Source organism: Tauraco erythrolophus, chromosome 22 (genome assembly GCF_009769465.1).
Source record: "Tauraco erythrolophus isolate bTauEry1 chromosome 22, bTauEry1.pri, whole genome shotgun sequence".
Lineage (NCBI taxonomy): Eukaryota > Metazoa > Chordata > Aves > Musophagiformes > Musophagidae > Tauraco > Tauraco erythrolophus.
Window position 1 is genome coordinate 5766586 of NC_141486.1, and position 26479 is coordinate 5793064.

The window sequence follows — 26479 nt, forward strand, 5'->3', positions numbered from 1 at the left end:
TCCGTCACACGCCGCGCCCCCCCCGCCCCCTCGCCCCGCTGGGAGCCGCCCCGCAGCGTGGCCGTGTCCGTGCCCGCGCCCCGGCACCCCGGGGAAGCAGCCCCGTGCCCCGCCGGCACCGCCGTCCCTCCGCACGGCCCCGGCGTCACCGTGTCCGCAGCGCGCTGAAACCAGCAGGGATTGAACGGCATTCCCGCTCCCTGGCTCTGCGCTGCACCACCCCCGTGGCTGCCGCAGGGGGTCCCGTGGCGGGGCGGGAGGATGCCAGGGCCTGGTGTCGGGGGGATCCCAGCTCCTGCCCTGCGGGCAGAGATGTGCCGGGCTGGGGACACAGTGCGCTCCCCGGCAATGCGCGTGGTTGGGTGCAGCACGAACAGCTCGGTTTGGGGGCTGTTTGAGACCAGTGCCCAAGGCAGAGAGTGCTGGGAGCCAAGGCTTGTGACCCAACCCCTGTGCAAGACCTTGCACTTGGCCTTGGAACGTCATGAGGTTCACACAGGACCACCTTTCAAGCCTGTCAAGGTCCTTCCGGATGGCATCCCTTCCCTCCACCGTGTCCACCACACCACACAGCTGGTGTCGTCAGCAAACGTGCTGAGGGTGCACTGGATCCCACTGTCCATGTCGCCAACAAAGATGTTGAACAGCACCGGCTGCTTTTTGTAGGGGTGGGGGTGGCAATGCCCAGGCCACAGCAGCATCTCCCACAAGAGCTGCTGGTTCTTGCCACTCCGTAGCAGATCAGGCCGGCTCCCTTTGGTGACTGCATGGAGACACTCCTATGGGGCACCCCAAGGTCCCCCAGCATGAGAGAACAGCTGGTGGCAGGGGACTCCCACTGGCAGTGATGCCATCCGGCTGTCACTCCACGGGGCCCAATGAGGGCAGGGGATGAACCCCAAATGTGCATGGCAGACCCTTGTCTGCAGGGCTGGCACCCTCCTCCATAGGGCTGGCAACCTCCTCTAGGTTTTTTTGGATATCCACATTTGCCAAGCATAGGGTTTTCTGGATATCCACATCTGCCAAGCATTCCCAAACGAGGGCCCCAGAGGTGGCCCCTGAGCAGACACGGGGACTGTGGGGACAGTGGGAGGGTGCGCAGGGGCAGGAGTGGGGCTGGGAGCAGATGACAGCACTGGGGAGGAAACGCCGAGCGAGCGATGAGCGACTGCGGGGGGGCGGGCAGGAAGGGAGGAGCGGGCAGGGAAGGACTTCACGGTTATAAACTTGTCCTCTCGGTCCCTGCGGCCTCCGACCAGCGCAGCCATGGCCGAGGGCCAGAAACGAGGGGGCTTCAAGAAGTTGAGTAAGTGGCCGTAGGGTGGGCGGGTGATGGGATGTTCACCTGGACAGGCCGGCGGGGAGGGGACATGCGTGAGAGTGAGTGTGTGAGTGTGAGTGTGAGTGTGAGTGTGAGTGTGAGTGTGAGTGTGAGTGTGTGCTCACACGCTCCCCAGGTCACCCTCACCCGGGGACATTTGGAGCCAAGACAGACTCTGGTCTCGTTAGGAAGCTCATTGGAGTGAGGGGCTTTGGGGGTTTCCATCCCCAGGGCTGGGGGAGAGCCCGGGTCGTGTTGACTCAGGACCTGGGTGCTGGCACTGGGACCTGTCTGCTGCAGCCCAGCCCTGCACTGAGTGCCGGGATGCACCCAGGGGGATGCACAACAGTGTTTGGGGGTCTTCGCTCCCCAAATCACATCCTTCAGGGTGCATGGCTGGGGTGCAAGCCGGTGCTGGGGATGGCCAGGCCCCCCATCCCAGGGTGCTCCTGCAGCGCGGGGTTGGGGATGACACAGAGCAGCCAGGGTGGGAGCCTGGGAGCAGATTCGCCCCGGCTGCTCTCGGAGGAAGCTCTCGGTACCGAGCTCTGCTCTTTCTCACAGACCTCGGGTTTCCCCCAGAGCCCCGGGAGGCAGCTTCCCAGCGCTGGGCTGTGCAGGAGCTGGCCTTTGCTGCTGCTTTCTGCATTCCTGCCGTGATGCTGCTGCTGGAGGGGCGCCGGTCCCTCCACTCCCCTGGGACCCCTCCAGTGGCAAAACCCATGGCCCTGTCACAGCTGGGATTTTCCTTCGTGGTGGAGAGTGGGGAGATGGGGAAAGTCCCCGGCATTGCCTTTCCTACTCTGCAGCAGAGGATGCTCCGACACGAGGGGATGTATAACCCAAAGCAGTTTTGCCTTTAAGCATGAGGTTTCTGCCATGCAGAAAGGGCTTTTGGGCTGCTGCAGCCCCTTGCATGGCCCTTTGCCCCATCCAGCTGCAGGGATGTCCTGTAGAGCCCATGGATGGTGGCAGGAGGTGGGGGTCCAACAGCCGAGCGGCCCCTGGACACCCGGTTCCTCGCACAGCACCACCGCAGCACAGCGTGTGGCTTCCTGCCTTGGCAAACTCACCGTGCCCGGAGGGGAAGAGGCTTTGCAGAGCCCGGTGGTGGCATAAACATTGCAAAACCCGGGAGGCACCCAGAACACCAGAGCTCCGGCAGCAAAACGCTGCCCTGCAGAGCTGCAGCCACAGCCCGCTTTGCCCCATGTGCTGCTGTTCTCATGCTGGCACCGGCACCAGCACCGGCCTGGGGTTGCACCGCAGCAGCACACAGAGCCGAGCTGGGGCCGAGGTGTGAAATGCAAAGCCACTTGCTGAGGTTATAAATACTTCTCTGGTGAAGGCTTTGCTCTCAGCGCTTGCAGGTGGCAGCTGGGAGCTGCAGGGAGGCTGCGAGGGGCTGAGCACTCGGCCGAGGAAGTGAGCAGGTTATCTCCTGCCCGCAGCCAGTGCTCCCGCGCGAGTGCTGCTGGGCCCTGCGACGATGGTCAGTTCCTGCTCCACCGTGCTGGTGGCAGACATAAACACGTGGGCACGTCACATGTGGCCGGGACCCCCATCCCCTGGGGAGATGCGGTGTCCCCCATGCTTTCATCCTAGAGAGGGCAGGGGGTACAGCCCACGGGGCTGCCCTGAGGCTACGGAGATGGGCACAGACGGAGGGTGGGAGGAGAGAATTGAAATAATTTCTGGCTCTGCCTGCTCACCAGAGCCAGGTGTTTCTTCCTCCGCCCCTACAATTGCAGTGGGAAAATGCAACTGCGAGATTTGCCAGGGCATAGGGAACCTTTGCTCCCTGAGGGACCAGGACAGACCTCCCAGAGTCCCCGCAGAGACACTCCAAGTAGCATCACACACAGCCCAGGCCACAGGGACATCATGCCAGGCTGGGACTGGAGATGTGGGGTGTAATGGGGCTGACACCAGGCTGCACTGTGGCACAGTGCCCCGTGCCCATCCCAACCCAGGTCCAGGGGCCCCAGGACCCCCCACCATCAGGTTATGCCAGCAGTAACCCCACACTCATCTCTCCTCTCTCCTTGCCAGAGTTTTTCAAGTTCAAAGGCTTCGGGAGCATGAGCAGCATTCCCCGTGCCTTCAACCTCCGGCGCATGTCTGTTGCCTCCAGCTCTCCCAAGAACCTGGGACCAGGTGTCCCTTCTCCCCACGGCTTCCTGGAGGAGCCCTTCGATGGCACCCAGGATGATCTCATTACCATCCCCAAGAACCCCAGCCCCTATGCCAGGTCATCGGACATGTACAGCCATATGGGCACCATGCCCAGGATGAACCTGGGCAAGGCAGGGAAGAGCCTGGGCAAAGCCAAGAGTACCCAGAGCTGCCGGGAGAAAGGCACCCCCAGTGACAAAATCCCTGACCCCAAGTCCCCTGAGACGTTCGGCACCCCTGACCCAGGCATGGATCCGTCCTCCGCCACTGGGAAAGCAGAGCAGGAGGAGGAAGAGGCTCCCCAGAACATCCTGGGAGCAGCGATGGCCAGGACAGACCCAGAGCCCGTGGGGAACATCTCCCGCCCTGGGATGGAGGCACCAAGTTCTAGTTTGGCCCTGAATCCCAGCAAAACCCTGAGCCCTGACACGGCAGTGCAAGCAGAGACCACCGACGGGGATCTGCCAGAAAAGGAGCAAGAGCATCCCGGAGAGAGCTCCCTGGACAGGTACAGCCATGTTGGATTTGCTCTGTCCTCTGCCAGGACGCCCTTCCTGCCCATCCACGGCAAGGGGAGGGGTCTGGGACACAGTCGGGTCCCTGCAGTGCTCCCGTCTTGCCCGCAGTGCCGGCGGGATGCACCTGGCCGGTGGGATGGCACAGCCTGAGTGCTCCACACCACGGTCAGGTCAGTGGCTCCATGGGAGCGAAGTTTCCTGTGGGATTTCTGCTCCCTCCTGTTTCCGGACGGGGTGGAAACATCTCGCAGCCCTGCTCAGCCCCGGCATCCCTTTGTCCTGCTAGCGGCTCCATTCCAGTGCCGGGACGCACTGCAGAGAGCTGAGACCTGCACTGTCCTGGCCCCCTCCACCTCTCACTCTCCTCTTTTCCACCTCCTCCACCCTTCTCCCCCTTCCTGAGCAGCACTGCCTTGCTCAAGGCACAGGGGCAATCCCTGAAACCAGCAACCCCAGCCCCATTTCCATCACCTGCCAGTAAACACCCCCTCTAGGCATAACCCTCCCACCTCCAGGCACAAAACCCATCCTCCGGGTGAATTTGGGGGCTCAGTCCTCTCTGACAAGGGTTGGATTTTTTGGAGGATTTTTGCCCACAGAAAACAAGACCTCTGCCCATCACCTGCATATCTGGGCTCGAGAGGCCAAACACAACCCCAGCCCAGCAGCGTGCATGGGACTGGGGGCATGGGCAGAGGCACCGACCTCAGATTTATACCCAAAATGAGGTCACATCGTACCACCCCTCCCCTGGTCCCACCATCCTCTCTCCTCACCCAGGCAGCCCCCAACGCCCCTGTTTTCCCTGCACCGCCCCGGGGGTGGGGGCTCCTGGCCCCAGCACTGAGTGTTTGGGAGGTCTGGATGGCCCCAGGAGCAGGATGAGGAGGAGGAATTCATGCTGGTGGTGGGATCTGGGCTGTGCCGGCCGCACATTCCTGCCGGCCGCGAAGGGAGGGCCAGAGGAGGGCTGGGACGGGAAGGAGGAGGGTCCGCCACCGCCTTGCGCGCCCCAAAGTCCCAACGTTCAGAGCAGAGCAAGGCGGGAGAGCTCCTGGGATCGCTTCTCCCCATCCCACAGCAAAGGCGCTCGCTGAATCCACGCAGGGCTGATGACAGCGGTGGGCAGGAGGTTTCCCACCCTGGGACAGGGCAGGTAAGGGGTCCCGGCCCCCCCAGCCACCCCTCACACGGCCGAGGGGATGGGGAGGGAGAGGCTGGGAAAGGACTTTGCTTGGGAAGGGCACAAAGCTGGAGCTGCCGCTCGGCTGCCGGGGCCCCCGGCCCGTGGTGGCTCTTGCTCACGGAGAGAGCGAGCGCATCAGCTGCGGCTGCCGAAACCGCGGTCAGACCCAGCGCCAGGACAAAGCGGCTTGGGGGCTGCAGTCAGCTTGGGGGGCTGGAGGCTTGGGGGCTTGGGGTGCCGGCAGCACTGCCATGTCATCCGGTGAGCACGGAGCCCCAGCAGTGGCAGAGGGTCCCCATGGAGGGTGTGCGGGGCTCACCCAGACCCTCCCGTCTCCCAGAAATGACTTAGGTCTCTGATCAGCGCGGTTGGGAGCAAAGCAGCAGGGGAATGTGTATGAGTGACCCGGGTGTTTTGGCTCTGGGGACCGCGGACTTGGGTCACCAAAAATTAAGGGCCAAACACTCTTTTGCATCATCTGAGGCTGCCCTGGTGATGGTCATAGTCCAGGGAAACTGAGGCATGAGAATGACCAGATCAGGACTTGGCATCAGGGGTGTTTCTGCCTCTACGTGCTTCTGCCCCTGCCACAGCCCCTGCCTCGGGGAGCAGCCATCTGCTGGAGCCATCCCCATGGCTGGGCCCTGCTGCGGGGCAGGCGGGCGGGCGGAAGCGGGACCGGGATAGTGCTGCGCCCCAGCCCTTCCTCCTGCACAGGCACATCCCTGGGGACAGGGACAGTCTGTTCCTGCCAGGCCATGGCAGGGCCCGGGGACAGCTGCCCGGCGCAGGGTGTGCCAGTGCAGAGGAACCAAAAGGGGGGTGAACGAGCATGGCCCTGGGCACATTTTCGCTTGCCCCCAGTGGAGCGTCCCTGATGAGGACAGACCCTGAGGCAGGACGGGCTGAGAATGCTCACAAATGGGAAGGCTTTCCCAGGGATGCTCCCTGCAGGATCAGGCCCTTGAGGGGGGCAATCGTGCTGCCATGGGACATTGAGCAGCACCCAGCCCATGGAGCTGCTCGGAGCGAGGTGGTGGCCATGACTCCAGCAGGGACACGGTGACTAATGGGAGATGACCCACAGGCAGGTCACAGAGCGGACGTGACTCGACTTCCCTCCGTGCACGGCCGTGTGCGAAGACTGGGAAATGCTGCTTCCCGCAGGGCACTGCCTGCAGCTACTGGCAGAACCCTCTGGCAGCACTGCTAGCCAAAACCTCAAAGGAGGCAGCTTGGCAGAAGGGGAAACTGAGGCACGAGGTGCCCAAACTTGGTTCCTCTGGGGTGCAGCCTGCACCCGTGTCCGAAGATGAGCAGAGGCTGGGCTCCAAACGGGGGCTGGACCCACGCAATCACCCTTGACCATTCCCAGCAGCCAGCCCAGAGCTTGGCATGCTTGCAAGTCACTGCGATGCCTTCCTGAGCCCAAAGGAGCAGCCACCCTGCCGAAAACCCACTCCTCAGTGCCACTGCGGTAGCGCCGGGTCTCAATGGCTCCGCCATGCCGCACTCCAAAGGCAGCCCTGGAATTTCTCCCAGGCACTCGGCTGCCCCCAAAAATGCTGTTTCCTCCAGGAATGCGCAGAACCAGGGGGGCTGCGGCGCTCAGCCCCCCCGGCCCCAGCTGCTGCCCTTCCCCGGCACTGGGGCCTCCCCTGCCCAGGCCCTTGCAGTGTGTCCCAGCTGCTCCCATGCTCCCGATTTCCTGTCCGGAGGCCCCCCGTCCTCTTGCCGGTTTTTCTCACGGCTCTCGCAGCACCAGGCAGCTCTCTGCAGCCATGTGAAAGGCAAACAGGCTGGAGAGGCAGCGCTGGGGCGGGCAGGCAGCCCGCAGCTGCCCGAGGGAGTCTGCGTCCGTCCCCCCTCTCCAATGCTCCTCTTATTTTTTTTACCCAAAAAAAAGTGTGGGCTTGATTTCCAGCCCCTTTTCCCCTTCTGAGCTGGACAGCGGAGAATGAAGTTTTAGTAGCGTGGGCTTGGAGAAGAGGAGTGAGGGTTGCCCACTGTAGGGCTGGACACCCCGAGGGGCTCACGCTGACCCCGGCAGGACCCGCTGTAATGCCACGGGGAATGTCCAGCAGGGCAACCGTGTGACAGTGGTCGCCTCTGCCATATCCACTTCCCTTTGGGCGACTGATTTCTGAGCCCCCAGGCACCATCCCCAACCTGGAGGGAGTCCACAGAGGAGGAATTTGGCACCCCAGGGATGCCACTGATGCGGTTCCCAGGAGGGATTTGTATGCAAGACCCCCAGCAGGTCCCAGTACGAGGCGGGGGTCCAGCTGTGGCTGTAGCACTAGGTGGAGCAAGGTGGCTCCTGGCAGGGAAGGGACATCCCTAGGCAGTGACGCCCTTGGATTTGGTTATTTCTTAGTTGCAGCTGCCTGCCCTTGTGCTGGCAGCCTGTCATCCCAGGGCCCTTGCTGCCACCCCGTGCTCAGGCAGGCAACCTCGGCAAGCAGTGGGATGTCCATGCTGACACTTGGTGCTGGGGAGGTGACAGGTACTGGGTTCTGGTTAAAGAAGTCTGAATTTTTGTATTTTATTCTGAAAGGTCAAACGTCAGGGCAGCACATCCCAGCTCAGGCTGTTACAGGCTCTCTCCCTTTGAACTCTCTGTTGTTCCCCTTGGACTCATGCGTACAGACACATACCTCGACCTACAAGAGCACAAAAAGCACTAGGAGCAGTGCTACATGCTCAGGAAAGGGCAGGAACCATCTGCGTCCCCCATGAAATGATGGTAAAGAAGCTGCTAGATCAGCTGCATCTCAGGGTTGCTGGGTTTGTGGTCAGTACGGCTAAGAGTGAACATGTCACCGAGAAGAATGGGAGTTTCCGTTGCCAGTATGCTGGGAGGACGAACCTTGTAGTCTCAGCCAGGACGTCACAGTTCACCCCTGGCTTCAGCGGGAGTTTGATGTCTGTGGAGTCGCATGAGGCCATAGAGACACAGCTGTCCCAATAGACACAGTCCCAACAGCTGCCTACTGGAAATGCAGCTCTGCCAGGGAACAGGGCACAGAGCCCCCCACCTCGGCATGCGCCCCCAGCACCATGACCCACAGGGACCCCAGAGTGGCTGCTGGGTCTTCCCGGCTCAGCTCCCACGGTCCCAAGCCGATTTGGGGAGAGATCCTCTAAAAAGGCCTCATTCTTCCCTGATCGCATTAGGGAGGCTAAGCCCTGTGCCGAGGGTGGACACAGAGCGGGCAGGAACAGGGCTGAGGCCCTGAGAACCTCTCCCAAAACCATGCCCATGCTCTTGACCTCATGGCAAGGCAAGGGGCACAGACCCCTGCTCCCCCTGCCGTGCCAACACCGCCTTTGACCTGACTGTCATGACTTACTGCCCCGTTACTTAAATATTTTTATTTTTCCCCTTCCTTCTAGCCACCACGATGGCCTGGAGTCCGGCAGCGAATACGTGAAGGTAAGATGCCGAGCATGATGACAACCTGCCCCGGCTGGGTGCCAGCAGTGGAGGGGGGGATCACGGCCATGGGGCTGGCCAGGTCCTATAGCAGCAGGGTGCTCAGATCTGCACCCCCCATCCCACGACCTCCTCCAGGCTCTCTCTTTGGCCCTGGAAGGAATTCCCTGCCAGAAACGCAGAGGCCGGGGGAGGCAGAGATGATGCAAACCCTACATAGTTCCCCAGATGCTGCTCCCACAGGAGCTGCCTGCGTTTCATGATCCCCGTCGCTTGCGAATGCTGCAGATGCAGGGGCAGCCTCCTCCCTCCACCCTCGCATAAATAAACGGAAGAGTTTGAGCCACTTTCGTGGCTGTCACATGAAAGTCGGTGTAAATCTCTCCAAATCTTTTGCTTATCCTCCAGCAAACTATTAACATTCCTGAGGACTCTTCATGTCTGGCCAGAAATTCATTAGCGAGGCGCCTGGCTCCAGAGGAGAGCAGGCCCTTTTGCAGGAGGCTGCTGGCACGATGGGAGCCCGGCAGGCGCAGAGGAATGGTGGCAGGGACGCTGTGAGGTTTGGGGATGGAGCACTGGGTGGTTGCTGCTGTGCTATGACCTTTGGGGAATTTGTCCAAGAAGCACTGGAGCCTCCTGAGTCCAGTTGCCCAGTGGAGATGTAATGCTGCTGGGCAGATGCAGTTATTGAGAAGTGGCTTGAGGTGCCCAGCTTGGGTGGTGTAATTAGTACAGAGCCCTGAACTTTCATCTTTCAGACTTGGGGATCTCAATGGTGACTGTAGCCAGACATGGAAATATGGGAACCTCCCATGGTGGCACCAAACAGCAGGCTCAGGAGAGAGCTGGCTGAACCCTGAGCTCATCTGCTTCTCCTAACGGGGTCACTCCTCCCCGGGTCCAGCCTTGGGGCTAACGAGGACCCCGCATGCCAGGTCTGGCAACTGGCAGCCTCTGGGCAGTGGGACCAAATGGAGCTTTTTGACCTGTAGCAGAGCGGTGCCCCGGGTGGGATGTCTGTCCTCTCCTCTTCCTTTAGCTGTGGGACTGGCAGAGCAGGAGCTCACAGGGCTGGAAGTGGGACATATGCTGGAGCAATGAGGCTTCTTTGGGAATGCTGAGGCTCCAACTGGGCTACGTAGGGTAGAGCCCTGGCGTGGGGCACCTCAGCGTGCACAGGAAAGCTCCTGCTCACCTCATGCAGGCAAGTCCTGTGAGAGCAGGGAGGTGGTGAGGGGCCGAGCTGCATGATTTGGGGTGTTTTCCCTTGCTCCAGCAGCGTGTACACCCAGAGACAGACACGTTTTATGGCTCATGATGTAATAGACTGAAAGCACACAGGTGTGGAGCAATGGGTATGGCTTTATCTTTGGGATCGAGTCCTTCTTGGTGAGCCAGGAGAATTCGGTACTCTCCAGGCAGATCCCAGACCTGAGCTATCTAGCCTTTAGTTCTTATCCGTCCCCATGGTGCCCAGACATGGCCCATGGGCTGTGATTTATACGCCACTTCCCTTTGGTCACGGAAGCAACTGATGGCTGCAATGACAGCAGCTATTTTAGTCAAATAAGTAATTATCTAGAGTATGAGTGACCAGGATGATGGGGGCACACTGGCTGATTGCAGGCACCGTCCCTCGCTGGGAGCGGCTGCGGGGTGCTCAGCACCCAGCAGCATTCGGCCCCAGGGCCTGCAGGATTCAGGGTGGGAATGTGGCTGCCAGCTGCTGTGCCTAGGATCCCTTGGGAGCAAGGGGAGACAGGGCTGGAACCCGCCACCGGAATAGGTCCTCACTTTGCGGCTGGGAGGGAAACAAGCAGAGGGGAAACACCGCTGCAGGGGCACGCGGAGGAAAGACAGGAAGAAAAGAGCCAGTGAAGGACAGAGTCAGGAGGAGGGAGAGGACGCACTGCAAAGCCCTCATGAGCAAAGGCTCATAGGCAAGTGTGTGTCCAGATGTGCACCAAGAAACTGCCAAACATCAGCCCTTGAGCTTCAGCCACAAACTAGCCAGAGCCAGCTCTCCCATCATCACCAAGCCTGAAGTGATTAAAGGTACAACCAGGAGGTAGGGAGGGTTGGAAAGCCAGGATCAATAAGCACTTGGTAATTAACGTGCTTTAATAATAGCCTAAGGGTTGGTGTTTCCAAGCTGCCATGGGGATCACACGCCTGGCTCTGTTTGCTAACATCAGAGCCAGCCTAGCTTTGGCCCTCGCGCGGGTGAAGGAGCTGCGGAATGGCATCACTTTTCGGGAGAGCAGCAGCCGGTAAAGCTGTTGTGTGTCCCTGCAAGAGCTCAGTCGGAGGTTTTCAGCTTCCCCCTGCAGAGGGGCAGCACTAGCACAGCTGAGGGGCATCACCCCGCAGCGCCCCATGAAGCTCTCACTCAGTGAGAGCCTCAGAGGGAAACCACTGAGCCCATCATGGAGAAGCCTTGGCAGAAGGATGATTCACCATCAGATCCTTTTGGAGCAGCATCTCCCTGCACACTGCCATCTGGTCTGTCCCTCAGCCCTGTGCAAGAGGAGAGGAGAGCCCACGCTCCCTACCCGTCCCGATGGGGTTGCAGGCACCCACGGGACCCATGAGCACCCACTACCCCGCGTTCCCTGCCTACAAGCTGCATGCTGCCCCTCTTCCTCCCACACCTCAGCCCTGTCCTACTGCGAACCCGCACTGCTTTCCCATCTCCTTTCTCCCCCGCAAAACCAAGGGCAGAGCACGGGCCCAGCGTGCGCCTCCGAGCTCTCTTTGTTCTGCACGGAGGAGCTGCTCGCTCGGGGGACCTGTATCTCATCAGCCCTATCTGCTGCCTCCCTGCCTGGAGATGCGAGGGGCTCGTTTGAATTAATTAGCGGGGAGGCTGCAGGGTTGTGCGGTCAGTGGCAGCAGATTTACCTCTCCGAGCTCACAGCATCCCCCTGGGCAGGGGCGCACTGGGAGGCATTGGGGTCTTCAGGACAGGACATGCTTTGTGGATGGGAGCGTAAAGCCCCCCGTTAGCAAAGCATGGCCAAATCCAGGCTGTGCTGGTGTGGGGCAGAGCTGGGCACCCAGAGGGAGACCCACTCGCTGGGTGCGGGCAAGCAGGTGCCGAGCTCACTGCTGGGTGCTGGAGGAGCCCCTGCCTGTCCCCGTGGGCAGGGCACCGGCAGCGGGTTCAGGCAGGGATTTCAGAGGATTTTTTGAAGATTCAGGGCTTGAGCAATGCTTTGAGTCATCGGCGCTGCCTCGCACATCCCATACGTGAAACTGTGGCCTTAATTAAACCGAAGCAGAGCCTTAATTAAACGCAACTCAGAGACGGCCTACGCGGGAAGCAGGCAGCCGGCTCCCCGCCATGCGAGGCAGGCACTGGTGTCTCCCCCCAAAAAGGCGTCACCGGGGTGGGCGTGCAGGAAGACGGGGTGGGCGAGAGGGGACGAGGCCGTCCCTGACCTCCCTGTGCGTCACTGGAGAGAGCAGGTGGATTTGGGATGGGGGAGATATGGGGTGCTGGTTCCCCTCAGGGGTGCCAGTTTCTCCCAGGGCACAGGCAGCCAGGGGTGCCGGTTCCCCTCGCACCGCGGGAGCGCCGGGGGTGCCGGTTCCCCCGGTGGCGGGGCGGGCAGCCCCGCGGGGCGGGCCGGGGCGGAGCTGCCGCGCCGGCACCGCCCCCCGCTGCCGACAAGGGATGAGGTAATCGGGGAAGCGGCTGAAATTGAAGCCCGGCGGCGGCGGCGGTGCAGCCCGGGCCGGGCCGGGCCGGGGTAGCCCCGGCCGGGCGCGCCGCGCCATGACGGAGCGGTGCAGCCTGTGGAGCGCCCTGTCGGCGGCCGCCTGCTGCTTCTACCGCGGCTCCTTCATGCAGGTCCAGGTGAGCGGGGGCGGCGGGGGGACCCGGCGCTGGCGCGGAGGCTCCGCGGGTGCCGCCGGGCAGCGGCTCCGTGCGCCCGCACGCGCGGGGAGGGCGGCGAGGGTAAAGCGGGAGGGGGAAGCGCCGGGGGCACCCCCGGCCCCGCGCCCGCCGTGGAGCAGCTCCGGCCCCCGGGCTGGCAGCGCTGGAGAGTGAGTGCGAGGGGGCAGCCCCCCGGGCAGCCCCCTGCCTGCCTGCCGCCTTCGAGGAGGCAGCGAGTGCGAGACGAGCCAAGCACCAGGTCGCGGGGCAGAGCGCAGCCCCCTCTGCAGCCAGAGCCCCCCAGACCAAGACTTTAGACAAGCGGCACAAGTCTCTGAAGGGAGCCCTCACCCACTGCAGACCTCATGAAGGGCAGCATTTAGCATCCCCCAAAAGATGGTATGTGCTGAGAGCATCACTCAGCACAGAGGAGAGACCGAGCCCAGATGAACACACAGCTTCTTGGCCTGGGTCTCTGTATATGTGCTGCGCTTCACAGGTCTGACTGGTGGGAGAAAGCTGGGATCCATCTGTCACCTGTCCTATGGTGCTTCCAGCACCACCACTGTCTGGGCACAAGTCTAGGTGTCCTATTTTTGGACTCTGGCATTTGCACAGGAGGGGCACAGCACTAGAAATTGGTCCCCTCATTTACAGAGTTAGAGAGCAAAGGTGTTTAGAATTGCAAGAGGCAAGCAGGCTCTGGTCTGAAGCAAGAGCTGTAGCATACTGCAAGTTAGGAGGGAGCCAGCAGCCAAGAGAGCTGACAGTCTTATTCAGTACTCCTGCTGAGTGAGGTAGGTGCCGCGCTTTAGAGATTATGCTGGGTAAGACGGAGCCCAGAAGCAGCATTTCAAGTCTTGTCATGACTGCGGCTGATCTCAGTGCAAAGCCAGGGATTTTGATTGCTAGTGGGGGTGAAGAGGGAAAAACAGAAGAGCTTCGCCTGGCTGTCAAAAGCTCACTGAGCAACACAGGGGGACATGCCCTAGCACAGCAGCCCTTGGGCTGCACATTGCAGGGGGTACTGGGGTGCTTTCAGCAAGCTGCTGCCAGAACAAGGGAGAGACAGGTGGGCATCTGGCTTTTGCACAGAGATGCAAGAGGGGATGGAGGGCACTCCATCCCAACCCCAGAAAGAGTTAAAAGTGAAGCCCTAAGTGCTCACCTGGCTCCACCAGATCTTTCACCATCTATTTGTGTCCAAGCGTGCCCAGCAAACACACACTGAAGTCCCCATGAATGACTGGAGCGCTTCCAGCTGACAGCCGCATCCCTGCTCACCGCCAATGGCAGTGCACCCAGCCTGGGAAGCACTGACATCATTTCTGGCCAATAGCAGCTCCGAAAAGGGATGCAGCAGCAGCCACTGCCGCCGTCTTGGAGTGAGATAAGTAATATATAGATGGATGTAAACGTGTGTATACACACACCCCATCACTGCTCTGGAGACCTGCTCCCCCAGGGCAGCAGTAGCAGGGCACTCCAGCACCTCACTGCACAGCCTGGGGCACTTGTCCCACCTTAGGGCATCCAGATGTTCCTGGCCATCAACCCCAGCTGCACCCCACCCCTGCCAGCTAAACATAATTACTCCAGAGCTGCCACAAAGGAGCACAGACAAGAGGAGAGGAGACCCTATGGGTACCCAGGACCAGCCCTATGAAGGGCTTTGAACGCCAGGACAAAGATCTTGAGTCAAGCTCTGCCTTCAGCGGAGACTAATGGAGATGCAGCATACCCAAGAGATACCTTCAGTCATCCATGGGGTGGACAGATGAGCTGGTGCTTTCTCAGAGGCTATTTAGATGCCCAGAGTAATTGCAAGACAGGACAGAGGAACAGATTATTTCTTTTCCATTTGGATATCAAGACCAGTAGGACAGGCTGGCTCACACCAGGGCATGCAGACTAAGAGCAAGCCCATAACAACTTGAGGGTTGTTTGTGGTAAGATTTTCTCATTGTGGTCACGCAGGATGGACTAACTATTCTCAGGTGATACCTGGCAGCTGGACTAGCAAGCGCAGCAGTCCTGCGCCAGGCAGGCTTGCAGAAGGGTTCTTGGGTTGGCCGTGGTGCTGGCTGTCTCTCAGCAAGGATGTTTGCTCTGAAATACTTCACTGAAGTAGTCCATTGCCAGGTACAGAGGAAACAGAGAAGACCCCTCATGCGATTCTGGGGCTTTCCCCATACACCTGCTCCAAATGGCTTGTTACTCCATTTCCTCCCAGTTCTGCTTCCCAGGCCCCACAGCTGCTCTGGCAGCCAGAGCAGGGGTGGAAAACTTCAGAAGGGGCTGGGATTTCCCTAGTGAGGGTCCCAGTACAGAGCGGGCAGCATGAGAGCAGGAGGGAGAGCAGATGTGCTTGGTGCCCCGAGGTTATTAAGATGTTATCGGCAAGGGAGCAGGGTGGGGTGCAAATACACCTTGCTCTCCAAGCTGACTTCATCCTCAGCTGCGACTCCTCCAGATCTGGGAGGGGAGAGCAGGAAAGCAGACTGCAAATCATTCCTGTTTCATAAGATTACCTTTGCAAGGAGAGCAAGCCAAACGCCAGCCTTTGAAGCTCTCCTTACACCAGGCAGGGTGACAGCCACCGTTTTATGTGTACCACAGCTGTTAGCACCCTCCTTTCCCCCAGCTCTTGCCCTTCCACTGCCAGTTCCAGTCCTTGCCCCTCAGCTGACACTGGAGGTGCTTCCTCCCCCAAGAAAGCAGCAAGGAGAATCAGGGAAGCAGGCAGGGATGGAGAGTCCCCAGAATTGCCTCCTCATGGGGGCTGCTCCCATTGCACGGTGGCACCAGAGGTTTCCCCAGCTCCAGGGCTGTGAAACAGCCCATCAGGGCACTGAACATGATGGAGGAGCTCTCCTTCCTCCAGCCAAGCCAGCTTGGCTGCTGGTTGGGATTCCTCAAGCAGAGCTTGGCACCATCTCTGGCAGCTCCTGAGCTGGTTTGTCTGGTGCGGCTGGTTTGGAGAACTGCTCTAATCCCCGTTTCTTCCCATTTAGCTGGAAGAGGCCTTGGGGCTCTCTGTGCAGGAGGCCAGCACCACACTCTCGAGCTAGGCGCTAGTGGAAGTCAAGGCTTTTCCCCACACCCAACCCACTAGTATGCAAGACCTCACATTGGGACGTACATCTTTTGATGTCCTCTTGGCGCAGCCGAGAGTGCCAAGCGGTGCCCTTTTCAGCGCGGCACTCAGACATCCGCTTACACGCTCCTGACAGCGCTCGGCTGCCCTGGACCGCCTTGCCATGCCTTGCCAGCACCCGCGCCTCGGCGCCTGGCCAGCTGGCAGCTTGCGAGCTGCTGAAGGGCTCAAGGGCTGGAGGAAGCACATCCCTCCATGGCACATGGGTCTTTTGCACCGAGGGCTCACGGTGAGCACAGCTCCTGCACAGAGAGGGGAGCAGCCAGGTGATTTCAGCAGCAACTAGTGCGTGTTGGAAGAACACAAGTGACTCACAACAACGATCAGTCCCCAGTCACATCTCACCGAGGAAAAGGGCTCCCCATGACCGGTCTCCTGCTCCCTCCCCAGCTATCAAAGCCGCACAGTCACTCCAAGCAGTGGCTTTTTGGTGGCCATGCAAATCAGATGGGATCTTATTGCCCAGCTGAGGAGCCAAAGGACAGTGCCCTCCACATGGCTGGAGAAAGTGGCTCATGGTACCCTCTGCTCACAACCAGTCTCCCTCCCCCATCTGCAAGATGCAAAACCCCCCTTGCCTCTCCCAAACCTCCTGTTCTCTCCTGCTAGCTTAGCACCTGGCTCCTGGCACGGATGCCAGCCGGCTGCTGCCCAAATCCAGGCTTGGAGACACTGGGCACTGCTCAGCTGGGTTTGTTTGTTATCCTGTGCATTTGCATGGGGAGGATTTGGGGCAAAACCCAGCTGTACAACACTGAGCAGAACAGGCACTAATCCCTGCTCCAGGGGCAGCGGGGGGAGTGCCGGCTCCAAACTGCTCCCGGCTCAGCTCCGACGGCTTTAGCCAGCTGGTTACCTGAAGCAGGCAGAGGGCACGCTGCAGCTCTGGGGAGCAGCTCCTGCCGCCCCGGGCACTGAGCTGGGTTGGCAGGAGCGCCCACTCCCCCCTGCTGCACAGACAGGAGAGGATCCCCAGGGTCTCTTCCTGTCCCAGAGTTTGGGGTGAGCTGTGCCGCAGCCAAGGGTCCCCCATTGCTGCTCAGCCGAGCCAGGTCTGCTTGGTGGCAGTGGATGGGTTGTCATGGAAACGGCATCTGCTCGGCCTCAGCCCCCCGGGAGGCAGCTGGACCTCGGCAGCATCCGCAGGCTACCATTTATTTTTAATAGGGTTCAGCGGTGCTGAGTGGCTTTGTCTCCACAAGGGCTCCAGAGCAGCAGCAAGCCCTCAGCTCCCTGCGACCCTTGGTCGGGGGGGACAACCCACATCTCCTGGTTCAGGCCCAGCGAGCGGGACCCTCTTATGGGGAGGGTAAACATGGTCCGACAAGCAACTCTGAGTTCAGTCTGCAGTGTTTTCACTGCGCTTCCACTGGCCCAGCACCTTTTCACTCAACAGGAGTTGGAACAGGAGGAACAGGGGCAGGCCCAGGCTGGCGAGGGCAAGCCCTGGAGAGCATGGTCCATCACACAGGCCCTTGGCAGCCTCCTTCCACCTCCCCAGGCTGGAGCAGGGTCCCCAGGACAGCATTGCTGCCTAGCTTAGCTGATGAATGCAGCTACCCATGGGGGACAGAGCACCTCCCCTGGGAACGGGGGAGAGCTGGGGTCAGGCTCCTGCTGAGGGGCTCAGTGGGGTCCCAGGAGCACCCCAAGAGCAGTAGGTACAAGGCAGGAGAGCAGTGCAGTGCTCTATGCCTTCCCCTGCTCACAACTGCTAGAGAAGCAGAGAGAATTGATATGGGACGCAGAGGATGAGGTGTTGGGCAAAGGGGTCAGCTCTGAGGTGGGCTCCCAGTGCATTGGCATGGGGCTGCAGCCCCCAGTGCTCTGGGGAACTAGCTGCCATGCAGGGCCAGCCACAATCAAGCCCATGCCTGTCCTCAGAGACACCAGAACCATCCCACCCTAACGGGCACCACAGCACCAAGGAGCTGGACCAGTCTGCAGTGCCTCCTCATGCTGGTACTGCCATCAGAGGGGCCAGGCCACCAAGCCACCCTCACTCATGGGAGCAGTGGAATGGGACACCCTAGTAGTCCCATCCAAGCTCCCTGGTCCATGGCAGTGGTACACATCCCCCTTGGAGGGCAGCACTCATCTGGGATGTGGGGGGAGCCCAGGAGTCCTGGCTCCCAGGCTCTGCTCCACCACACAGTGCTGCCAAGGCACTAGCATTGGCACCACAGCAGGGCTCGTCTCAAAGCTGCCATGCCAACCAAGGGAACTGGCTTCTTGTGGGGAGCATGCAGGAACCCTGAGCCTGCGCCCACCTCCCCAGACAAGCACCAGCTCCACCATGCCGGCAGCTCAGCATCCTCAGCTGCCCTCTGGGAACACTGGAGAAGCAGTGGGCAGGGAGCAGGGCTGGCTCCAGCTGATGGGAGACATGACGCCATCCCTTATCTCTCCAGGGGAAGGGAGGGGGCAAATTGCATCCTCCAGGCTCAGGTGCACCAGTGCCAGTAAAAGCTAATTTTGATGCAGAAGGTTCTCTTTACGTTTGTCATTACTATTCATGCCACCGTCAGGCTAAACACAGGAAGTTAACCCTTTGGAGGAGGGACTGTGGTGGATGGTTCAAGGAGGAGAAATAATGCAGGTTTTCTTCCTGTGGTGGTTCAGCCCTGGCAATGATTGAAAGGGAGCTGGGCCAGGTTTTCTCCTGCCCAGCCACACTCAGCTCTGAGCTGGGGCAGGGTGGTCAGGCATGATGGAGACAATCACTAGGAGACCCTCCGAGTGCTTCTGGTGGCAGGATCTGACCATCAATAGGACATTACCCCACCACATCCTCACACACAGCTCCCAGTTACCTGCCCTGGGGACATGTCTGCTCCTGGCAGGTGGCATCACTAGTGCCTGTGCTGTGCAGGGTCCTGCAGCCCTCACAAGGGGACCCTGCCAGCCCATCCCAAGGTCAACCCTTCTCTCCGCTGGCCCTGCACTGCTGCACCACCTGACACTCTCTCCTCCCCTGTACAGTTCTCCAAGGAGAAATACATCCTCGACTCGTCACCAGAGAAGCTGCACAAGGAACTGGAAGAGGAGCTGAAGCTGAGCAGCACTGACCTGCGCAGCCACGCTTGGTACCACGGCCGCATCCCCCGGGAGGTGAGGAGGGGAAGGCGGGTGGCTCCGGGCACCCTTTGCTTGGGCTACGCAGGGAGAGCACTCCGAGACCACACAGAACCACCAGCCTGTTCCTCCTGGGAAGCATCTGGGCAAGGGCTTTGTTAGCCCTGAGCTGCTTGGTTTTGCCATGGGAAATGCCCTCCTGTGGCTCAGAACCAGGGACACGGGGAAAGAGCCAATGCCTCAGTGGAGCGTTCACTCATGTCCCCCAGTCCATCCAGCATAGTCCCAGGAGCGTGGTTGTGCCTGAGCTGCTGCCCTGTCCCCTGCCAGGTGTCAGAGAGCCTCGTGCAGAGGAACGGCGACTTCCTCATCCGTGACTCGCTCACCAGCCTGGGTGACTACGTGCTGACGTGCCGCTGGCGCAATGAGCCCCTCCACTTCAAGATCAACAAGGCGACGGTCAAGTCCAGTGAGGGCCATACCCGTGTCCAGTACCTCTTCGAGCAGGAGAGCTTTGACAATGTGCCTGCCCTTGTCCGCTTCTATGTGGGCAACCGGAAGGCCATCTCTGAGCAGAGCGGAGCCATTGTCTACTGCCCCATCAACCGCACCTTCCCCCTGCGCTACCTGGAAGCCAGCTATGGGCTGGCCAACGGGAAGCATGGGGGACCCCACAGCCCCACCACCCAGAAAGGGGGGCACATCAAGAGGAGGAGCATCACCATGACAGATGGCCTGACAGCAGACAAGATCACCAGGGCTGAGGGGTGCCCAACCAGGTGAGCACACAGTCTCATCCCAGCTCAGCTGGGCAGAGGACCAGCCCCTAGGAAAGAGGCAGGGCCATGCTTGGTCCATGCTCCCCAGGTGCAGGGCAGGGATTTAGAATGGGAGAGAGAGAGACTGTCAAAGGTATGGGAGGAGGAACCAGTATCCAGCTGGAACTGGGATTTTCTCCCAGGCTGGCTGCCAACTGCACCGAGCTACCGCAACAGACACCCAGTGAGCAGACATGACTTTAGCATCACAGGCCAGAAACCAGAGACTGTTTTACAATCACCCAAGTCCAGGACTACCAGCGTGTCAGGGCTTGTCAGAGCCTTCCCAAGCAGATGGGAGAGGAGAGCCAGTCCCAACCACCAAGAGAGTGTTTTTTGATTTGTTTTTGAAGAGGCCTTTTAGAGCCCTTTATGTTCAGCTGAAGCATTTGTAAGGAGTTACCAAGCAGAGCTGAAAGCCTGATGGGCAGGAGGAGACTGATGGAGCTATGCTGATGGGGCTCTGCACAGCCCCCAGGTCACAGCCCCCACCTGGGAGCAGTTGGGCTTCTCCAGAGGCAAAGGAGATTTCCTTTCTACAGCCTGCTTTCTGGAGCCCTGGGCTGCTCAGAGACCAGCAGGGAAGGCAGAGCCACACACACATCCTCACACACAGCACCTGAGGAGGGACCCATCTATTCCTGCCTCCCCAGCAGGACACAGCCTGCCCCATAGCCTGTCATTGAACCAAGCCTCTTTCTCACCACCCTGACCTTCTCAGCCCAAGGGCAGGGTGAGAAAAACAGAAAAACCAGCAACCAACACCAGTGGAAAACAGGCAACCAACTGTTATGGCAGGGAAAAGGAAAACACTCAGCCTTCTAGGAGAGCATATGTGTTTCCAGAAGAGCCCAGATCCATCAGTCTTTCCTCATCACTCACATTTTCCCCAAACCCCTTATCACCACCACTGCTCTCCCATCCTTCTCCCACTGCAGAGGCACAATACTCAAGACCAAACACATTACAGCAGCCCAGCTCTCACCCGTGGCAGGGAGGACAGTGAAGTACCTGCCATGCCTCCCTGCAATCCTCCCCACGCTCAGCACACCTCAGACACAGCATCTCTTGCAACACCCTTGTCTCAGGGTGTTTGCACCAAGCCACAACTGCTGCCCCACCAGCTTAAGACCTCCTTGCTTGCTATGCAGCTCCTTGAACATATATGCTGCAGCTTACCAACCCAGGCACCTCACTGCCTTCAGTGGGCACCTGCTAGATCCAGAGTCCAGCTTCCAGGAACTTTCCACCTCTCCCAGGCTTTGAGTTAGAGCAGCAGCTAATCTAGCCATCCCAACACAGCTGTCAGGTGGAAATAGAGTAACACATCCAGCATCAGATACCACCTTGCAGCACAACCCTAGAAAATTACCCCACATGACTCTTCCGCTAGATTGACTTCGCCACAGCACCCTGGAGTCATCCCATCCCTCACCCCAAAGCAGTACCTTGACATCAGGGTATCCTCATCTGCTCCCCAGGAACAAGCTCCCTCCAGGCAGGGCTGTCTCCGCTTTATGTAGGTACTGACCGTTTCTGCTCTCAGCTGCCCGCAGGGACTGGCACCTGCTCATTGCTCCAGCTGAGCTCGTTATGGGTTCCACTCGTTAGGGATGGTTGTGGAAGGAGGTGATGACCTGAGGGGAGGTGATGGGGCAGCAAGCCCTCATCCTAACCCCTCTGCCTTTGCCCAGGCCCTGTTTGCAGGTACTAACCTTCCCTGTCTGCCCCTCCCCAGCGTGTCCCTGCCCCACCACAGAGACATCATTCGCAACTGTGCCATCAGTGTGGACCAGATACAAGACCTGCACTCTCCAATGTCCCCCATCTCCGAGAACCCAGCATCACCCGCCTACAGCACGGGTAAGCATCGTCCCTCCATCCCACTGGGATGTGAGTTGGGCTGGGTTTGGCCCTGGTGTGATGCAGACACCTGGGGAGGGAGACAGAGCTGGCTGTAAAGACAAGCCCCCACATCACTCCTTGCTAGCAAAACCCCGTCCAGCTCTTTCCACAGCAAAGAAAACTGTCCTGATAGAGGGCTTGGGTAGAGGATGGGAACTCAGCCTGTCCTCAGCCACGTCATCATGCAGCTGTCCTGAGACCATCTGAGTCTGTTCGGGCAGCAGGGCTTTCCCTGAACTCCGCATCCCCAGGCTGCTGCATCCATGGTCCCTATGCACGTAGGTATCTCCAGGCTCTGATAACAGGGTCTCTCCTGTTCCCTACAGTTACACGGCTAAAGCCGCATGCCTGCCAAGCAGCTGGGATTGCCCCGGCCTCTCCGGTCATAAGAAGGTCCAGCGAGCCCCAGCTGTGCCCGGGCAACAACAGCAAACCCCTGCCAGACCCTGCCCACAGCACCCACTCGACTCCCTGCCACGGGTACGCCCGCGCCTCCCCCTCTCCCTCCGTGAACAGCTACAGCGACCCGGACACAGGGCATTACTGCCAGCTCCACCCCACCTCACCGATGAGCCGAGATCGGCCAGCTCATGACACCAAGCAGCTGCCAACAAAGAGCTATGTGGAGAGGCTAAAGGTGGAGGAAGGACAAAGAGGGACTGTGGAGAACGGCTCTGGGGAAGCAGAGGCAGGGCAGAGGTTCAAAGGAGAACTGGACTTCATGGGCTTTGTGCCTCCCACCATGGAGATGACTTCTTCCTTTAACCCGGTGGCCTTCCAGTCCCTGCTCATCCCCCTGGAGAACAAACCGCTGGAGATGTCTGTGCTCAAGAAGGTCAAAGAGCTGCTGGCAGAGGTGGATGTGAAGACGCTGGCCAAACACATCACCAAAGTGGACTGCCTGGTACGGCTGGGGCCAGGTGGGAGGGTCAGGCACTGCTGCCCTCCGATTGCTCTGTGTTGACGTGGGATTGGAGCATCCCCGAGCACTGGGGCACCCCGAGCATTGGAGCATCCCTGCTGGGCTCTGCCATGCTGTATCAGCCAGGGCAGGCAGAAGCTGGGCTGGGGCAAGAGGCTGCTCGAGGACACTTCCGCGTGTCTTCCATTAACAAAAGTTTAATCAGCTCTCGTCTTTCTTGCCAGGTCGCCCGGATATTGGGTGTGACAGTGGAGATGCAGCGGCTCATGGGGGTGAGCTCCGGCATGGAGCTGCTTACCCTGCCCCATGGCCACCAGCTCCGCCTTGACCTGCTGGAACGGTACGCTGCTACAGCATGCCACGGTGGAGGAAAGCCCGCCGGGCTCCCCGGCATGGCATAGCCTGGCTGCCCTGGGATGTCCCCAGCTTGGCACGTGGTGGGGGTCCACTGTATCTCTCGGGGTGGCGGAGCCCTGGTTGAGCCCTCGCTGACCCTGCTTTGTGTCTCACCCCGTGGCAGGTTTCATACCATGTCCATCATGATCGCCGTGGATATCCTGGGCTGCACGGGCAGCACGGAGGAGCGGGCGGCCCTGCTCCACAAAACCATCCAGCTGGCTGCCGAGCTGAAGAGCACCATGGGGAACATGTTCAGTTTCGCGGCCGTGATGAACGCCCTGGAAATGACACAGGTATGGGGACGCTCCCTTTGTTCTCATGGCCTGGGCTCAGCCCCCTCACCCAAAGCACAGCCCTCTCCCCATGTTCTGCGGGCTCCAACACCCATTGGGTTGGGAGAAGGGGAAGAATACCCAGGGTAGGAGGTGTGGGGCCACATCCGCTGGGGTGTAAGTAGGGAAGGGGAAGAACTGTCCCCTCTGCGGAGCAGACAGCCCAGTCCTGCCGGGATCTGATTGTTTTTCGGTGGTTGGGCTTTTTGTTTTGTGCTGGGCTGTGTTCCTGGGAGGAAATGAATCTGCCCTCCGGTACAATACAAACCAGTCTCAAGGCTGTGGCAGCAGCGTCTCCGGGCCACACTGCTCCCTTTGGAAGATGAAAGGAGATTAAAATTCAATTTTAAATCGAGCCCAGCTGGGAAGTCTCGCTTCCTGCCTGCACAAAGGAGGTGGAACGGCTGCCCCCTCCCTGCGTCTCATCTTCAAGGCTGCTGTGACGCAGGGAAGCTACTGTCCTGGGGCACGGGGAAGGGGGAGAAATCCTGAATCCAGCCTCGGTGCCAGGGATGTGCCATCTCTGGCTGAGTGCTAGTGGAGGAGGCTGTTTTGGGGAGCAGCAGGCACTTCTGTGTGCAAGGCTGGGGGTCATGGCTCTGGGGCTAGGCTATGCCCCCCAGGAGCACCCTGCGAGCCCAGAGCTTAGTGCCCCAGGGGCTGTGCTGCCCCCAGCACCCTCCATCTGCCCCATCTGCTTTCAGATAGCCCGGCTGGAGCAGACCTGGATGGTGCTGCGGCAGCGGCACACGGAGGGCGCGATCCTCTACGAGAAGAAGCTCAAGCCATTCCTGAAAAGCCTGAACGAAGGGAAAGGTAATGGGAGCGACTCCCCTTCTCTCGCCTGTCAACTCCTTCCTGCTTCAGCCAGGCACGGTCTTACTGGAGCAGGACACGCTTGAGAGCTCTGACCCTCTTCCAGCCAGTGCCAGACACTTCCCCTCCGGCTGCTGGACCGCCCCAGCACCCAGCAGGGCCCGTTTGGCCTCAGCTGCTCCTTCTTTCCCAAGGAAACATTTCATAACTAAATAAAACCAGTAGCTGGGCACAAACATGATTCAGCCAAGCCAGACCCTCGCACTTGCTTGGCGACACACGCCAGCCGAGGGGACAGGGCAGACAGGCGGGGAAGATGAAAAGCCACATCTCTTCAACACCCAGCACTCTGGGCTTTGCAAACCTGCTCCTCACCACAGCCCTGGGAAATGCGGATACAGCCTGAGTGGGGACAGCAGTGTTCCCCTCCCAGAAAGCCTGGCTGGGAGGAGCTGGTGTTGAACTAGCTGATGGCCTCGGGTACAGGGACCAAAGAGCCACAGCCACTGCTGTGCTGCAGCTGAGCCTTAAAGCTTCTCCCAGGAGCACAGTGACAGCCCAGCTTCATGGGGCTGCGTGGCCACACGAGTGCTCCATGGGGCTGGGGCAGATGGGGAGGGGGACGCAGGGGCATGGGACCGCACAGGGTCCTCACGGTGCCTCTCTCTGCAGAAGGGCCGCCGCTGACCAACACCACCTTTCCCCACATCATGCCCCTCGTGACTCTCCTGGAGCGGGATGAGGCTCTCACGGATAGCCCTGAGCCCTGGGAGACCACCGACAATGGCGTGGAGGTGGTTATGGCCCACCTGGAAGCAGCGCGGATGGTGGCCCACCACGGTGGGCTCTACCACACCAACGCCGAGGTGAAGCTGCAGGGTAAGTGATGGGGACGGCAAAGCCCCATTCACTCTGCCACGTTCCCAGTGTTCAGCTGGGCCAGCTCCATCCCAGCACCAGATGGAGCATCCCATTGGGAGCAGGGTCCCTATCCCATCCCCTTGGGACTGACTCTCCCTCTCTGCAGGTTTCCAGAGCAGAGCGGAGCTGCTGGAGATCTTCAGCACGGAGTTCCAGCTGCGGCTGCTCTGGGGCAGCCGCGGGGCCGAGAGCAGCCAGGCTGAACGCTACGAGAAGTTTGACAAAGTCCTCACCGCCCTGTCCCACAAGCTGGAGCCAGCAGTGCGCTTCAGTGAGCTGTAACCCTCCCGGGTGCTGGGAGCCCCCCAGATCCAAGCCTGCCCCCCCAGCAGCTGTGGGGCATGGGATGGGGCCACGTGCCCTGCACTAGGAGGAAGAAGGGTGGCCCAGGAAGGCACTGGGGCACAGATCAGCGATTTTGGGACAAAGAGGAGGAAAAACAGCCACGTCCCATCTACCACCCACCTCCCCAGGACACGAGGCACCAGGGAGTCTGCACTGCTGCCCCTGCACCACTGGGCAGGCCATTGCCAGTGTCCACCATCCAGCCCCACCAGGGTCCATGCATACACGTTTGTCGCAGCTGGAAGGCTTCAGGTGGCTCCAAGCAGACCAATGTTCTAATGCGAAGGCTTTAGGCTCTACTCTAAGGAAGGCCCACACTCCTCTAAGGCTCAGGAGAAAATGCCTCGCCCTTAAGAGTAAACGCCCCGCCTTAAATAGTCAGGAGTCACATGGTTTGCTAGATGGGTCAAGGCTATTGGTCACTTGACCATCCATCTCCCAGAGTGATTGGCTGAATGCTACAGCACCTGTTTCAAGGTAACTTTCCCAGTGTAACGAGCTACAGGTGTTTCTTAGTTATCCTGCATAGGGAAAGAACTTTCACAGGATGCTGCAGCAGCCAAAAGGTTTCTCCACACACGTTGCCCCTCACCTTGCCCTTCAGTTTTGTTTCTTTTCCATCTCCATCTTGCCCACAGCTGCTGGATCCTGCTTGTAAATACGTTCTCACGATCACTTCTCGATGTACAGACTTGTGAAGGACAGCTCTTGTTGTAAATAATTAGGCTCATTCATTTTGTCTTGTAAATATGTGTACATATCCCATGAGTTTGGTTCTTGCATACAATAAACTTTTATGCTGTTCCTCAAGGGGATTCCCTCTCCCACGAGTGTCATTTGAATGAGGCCCTGGCTTCCCCAGGAGAGCAGAGCCTGGGCAGGTCTGGTGAGGAGGACTGGCACGCCGAACCCAGCCCTGCCTACCCCCGGGCCCCCCGCAGTGGCTCAGCGACAGCCCTTCACTGGAAAGGCCGTGGGGCTGCCCAGACCACCCCCTTCTGCCAGGGGGAACCCGGGGTGCCCAAAGCTCCAGCCGTGCCCCAGCGCCCCAGCCGTGCCGCAGCCCCGCGGCAGGACCGGCCCCCGGCGGGGGGCGGAGCCCCTGCGCACGGCGGGGGGCGGAGCGATATGCGGACGGCCCCGCCCCCGCGCTCTCCAACCCCACCCCTTTCTCCTGGCCCCGCCCCGCGCTCTGGCTCCGCCTCCCGCCCCCGCGCGGGGCACGCCGGGAGCTGTAGTGCGGGCGGTGCCGGAGCGGGCGGCCGCC

The 26479-nt window shown here is 60.0% G+C and overlaps 1 protein-coding gene across 3 annotated transcripts; it reads left to right on the plus strand.

Moving 5' to 3' along the window:
* Window positions 1-1269: 1269 nt before the first annotated feature.
* On the plus strand, window positions 1270-25149 carry SH2D3C (SH2 domain containing 3C). 3 transcript variants are annotated; one of them, XM_086625004.1, is made up of 12 exons: window positions 1270-1309; window positions 3377-4007; window positions 8600-8639; window positions 18662-18790; window positions 19085-19533; window positions 21311-21435; window positions 21804-22381; window positions 22624-22739; window positions 22920-23091; window positions 23835-23946; window positions 24619-24825; window positions 24974-25149. In XM_086625004.1, exons 1-12 carry the CDS (start codon window positions 1270-1272, stop codon window positions 25147-25149), a joined length of 2775 nt encoding a protein of 924 aa, XP_086481130.1. The 3 variants fall into 3 exon arrangements, with proteins under 3 accessions (XP_086481130.1, XP_086481131.1, XP_086481132.1); XM_086625005.1 differs by lacking the exons at window positions 1270-1309; window positions 3377-4007; window positions 8600-8639 and adding an exon at window positions 12421-12501; XM_086625006.1 differs by lacking the exons at window positions 1270-1309; window positions 3377-4007; window positions 8600-8639 and adding an exon at window positions 12421-12495.
* The last annotated feature ends 1330 nt before the right edge of the window (window positions 25150-26479 follow it).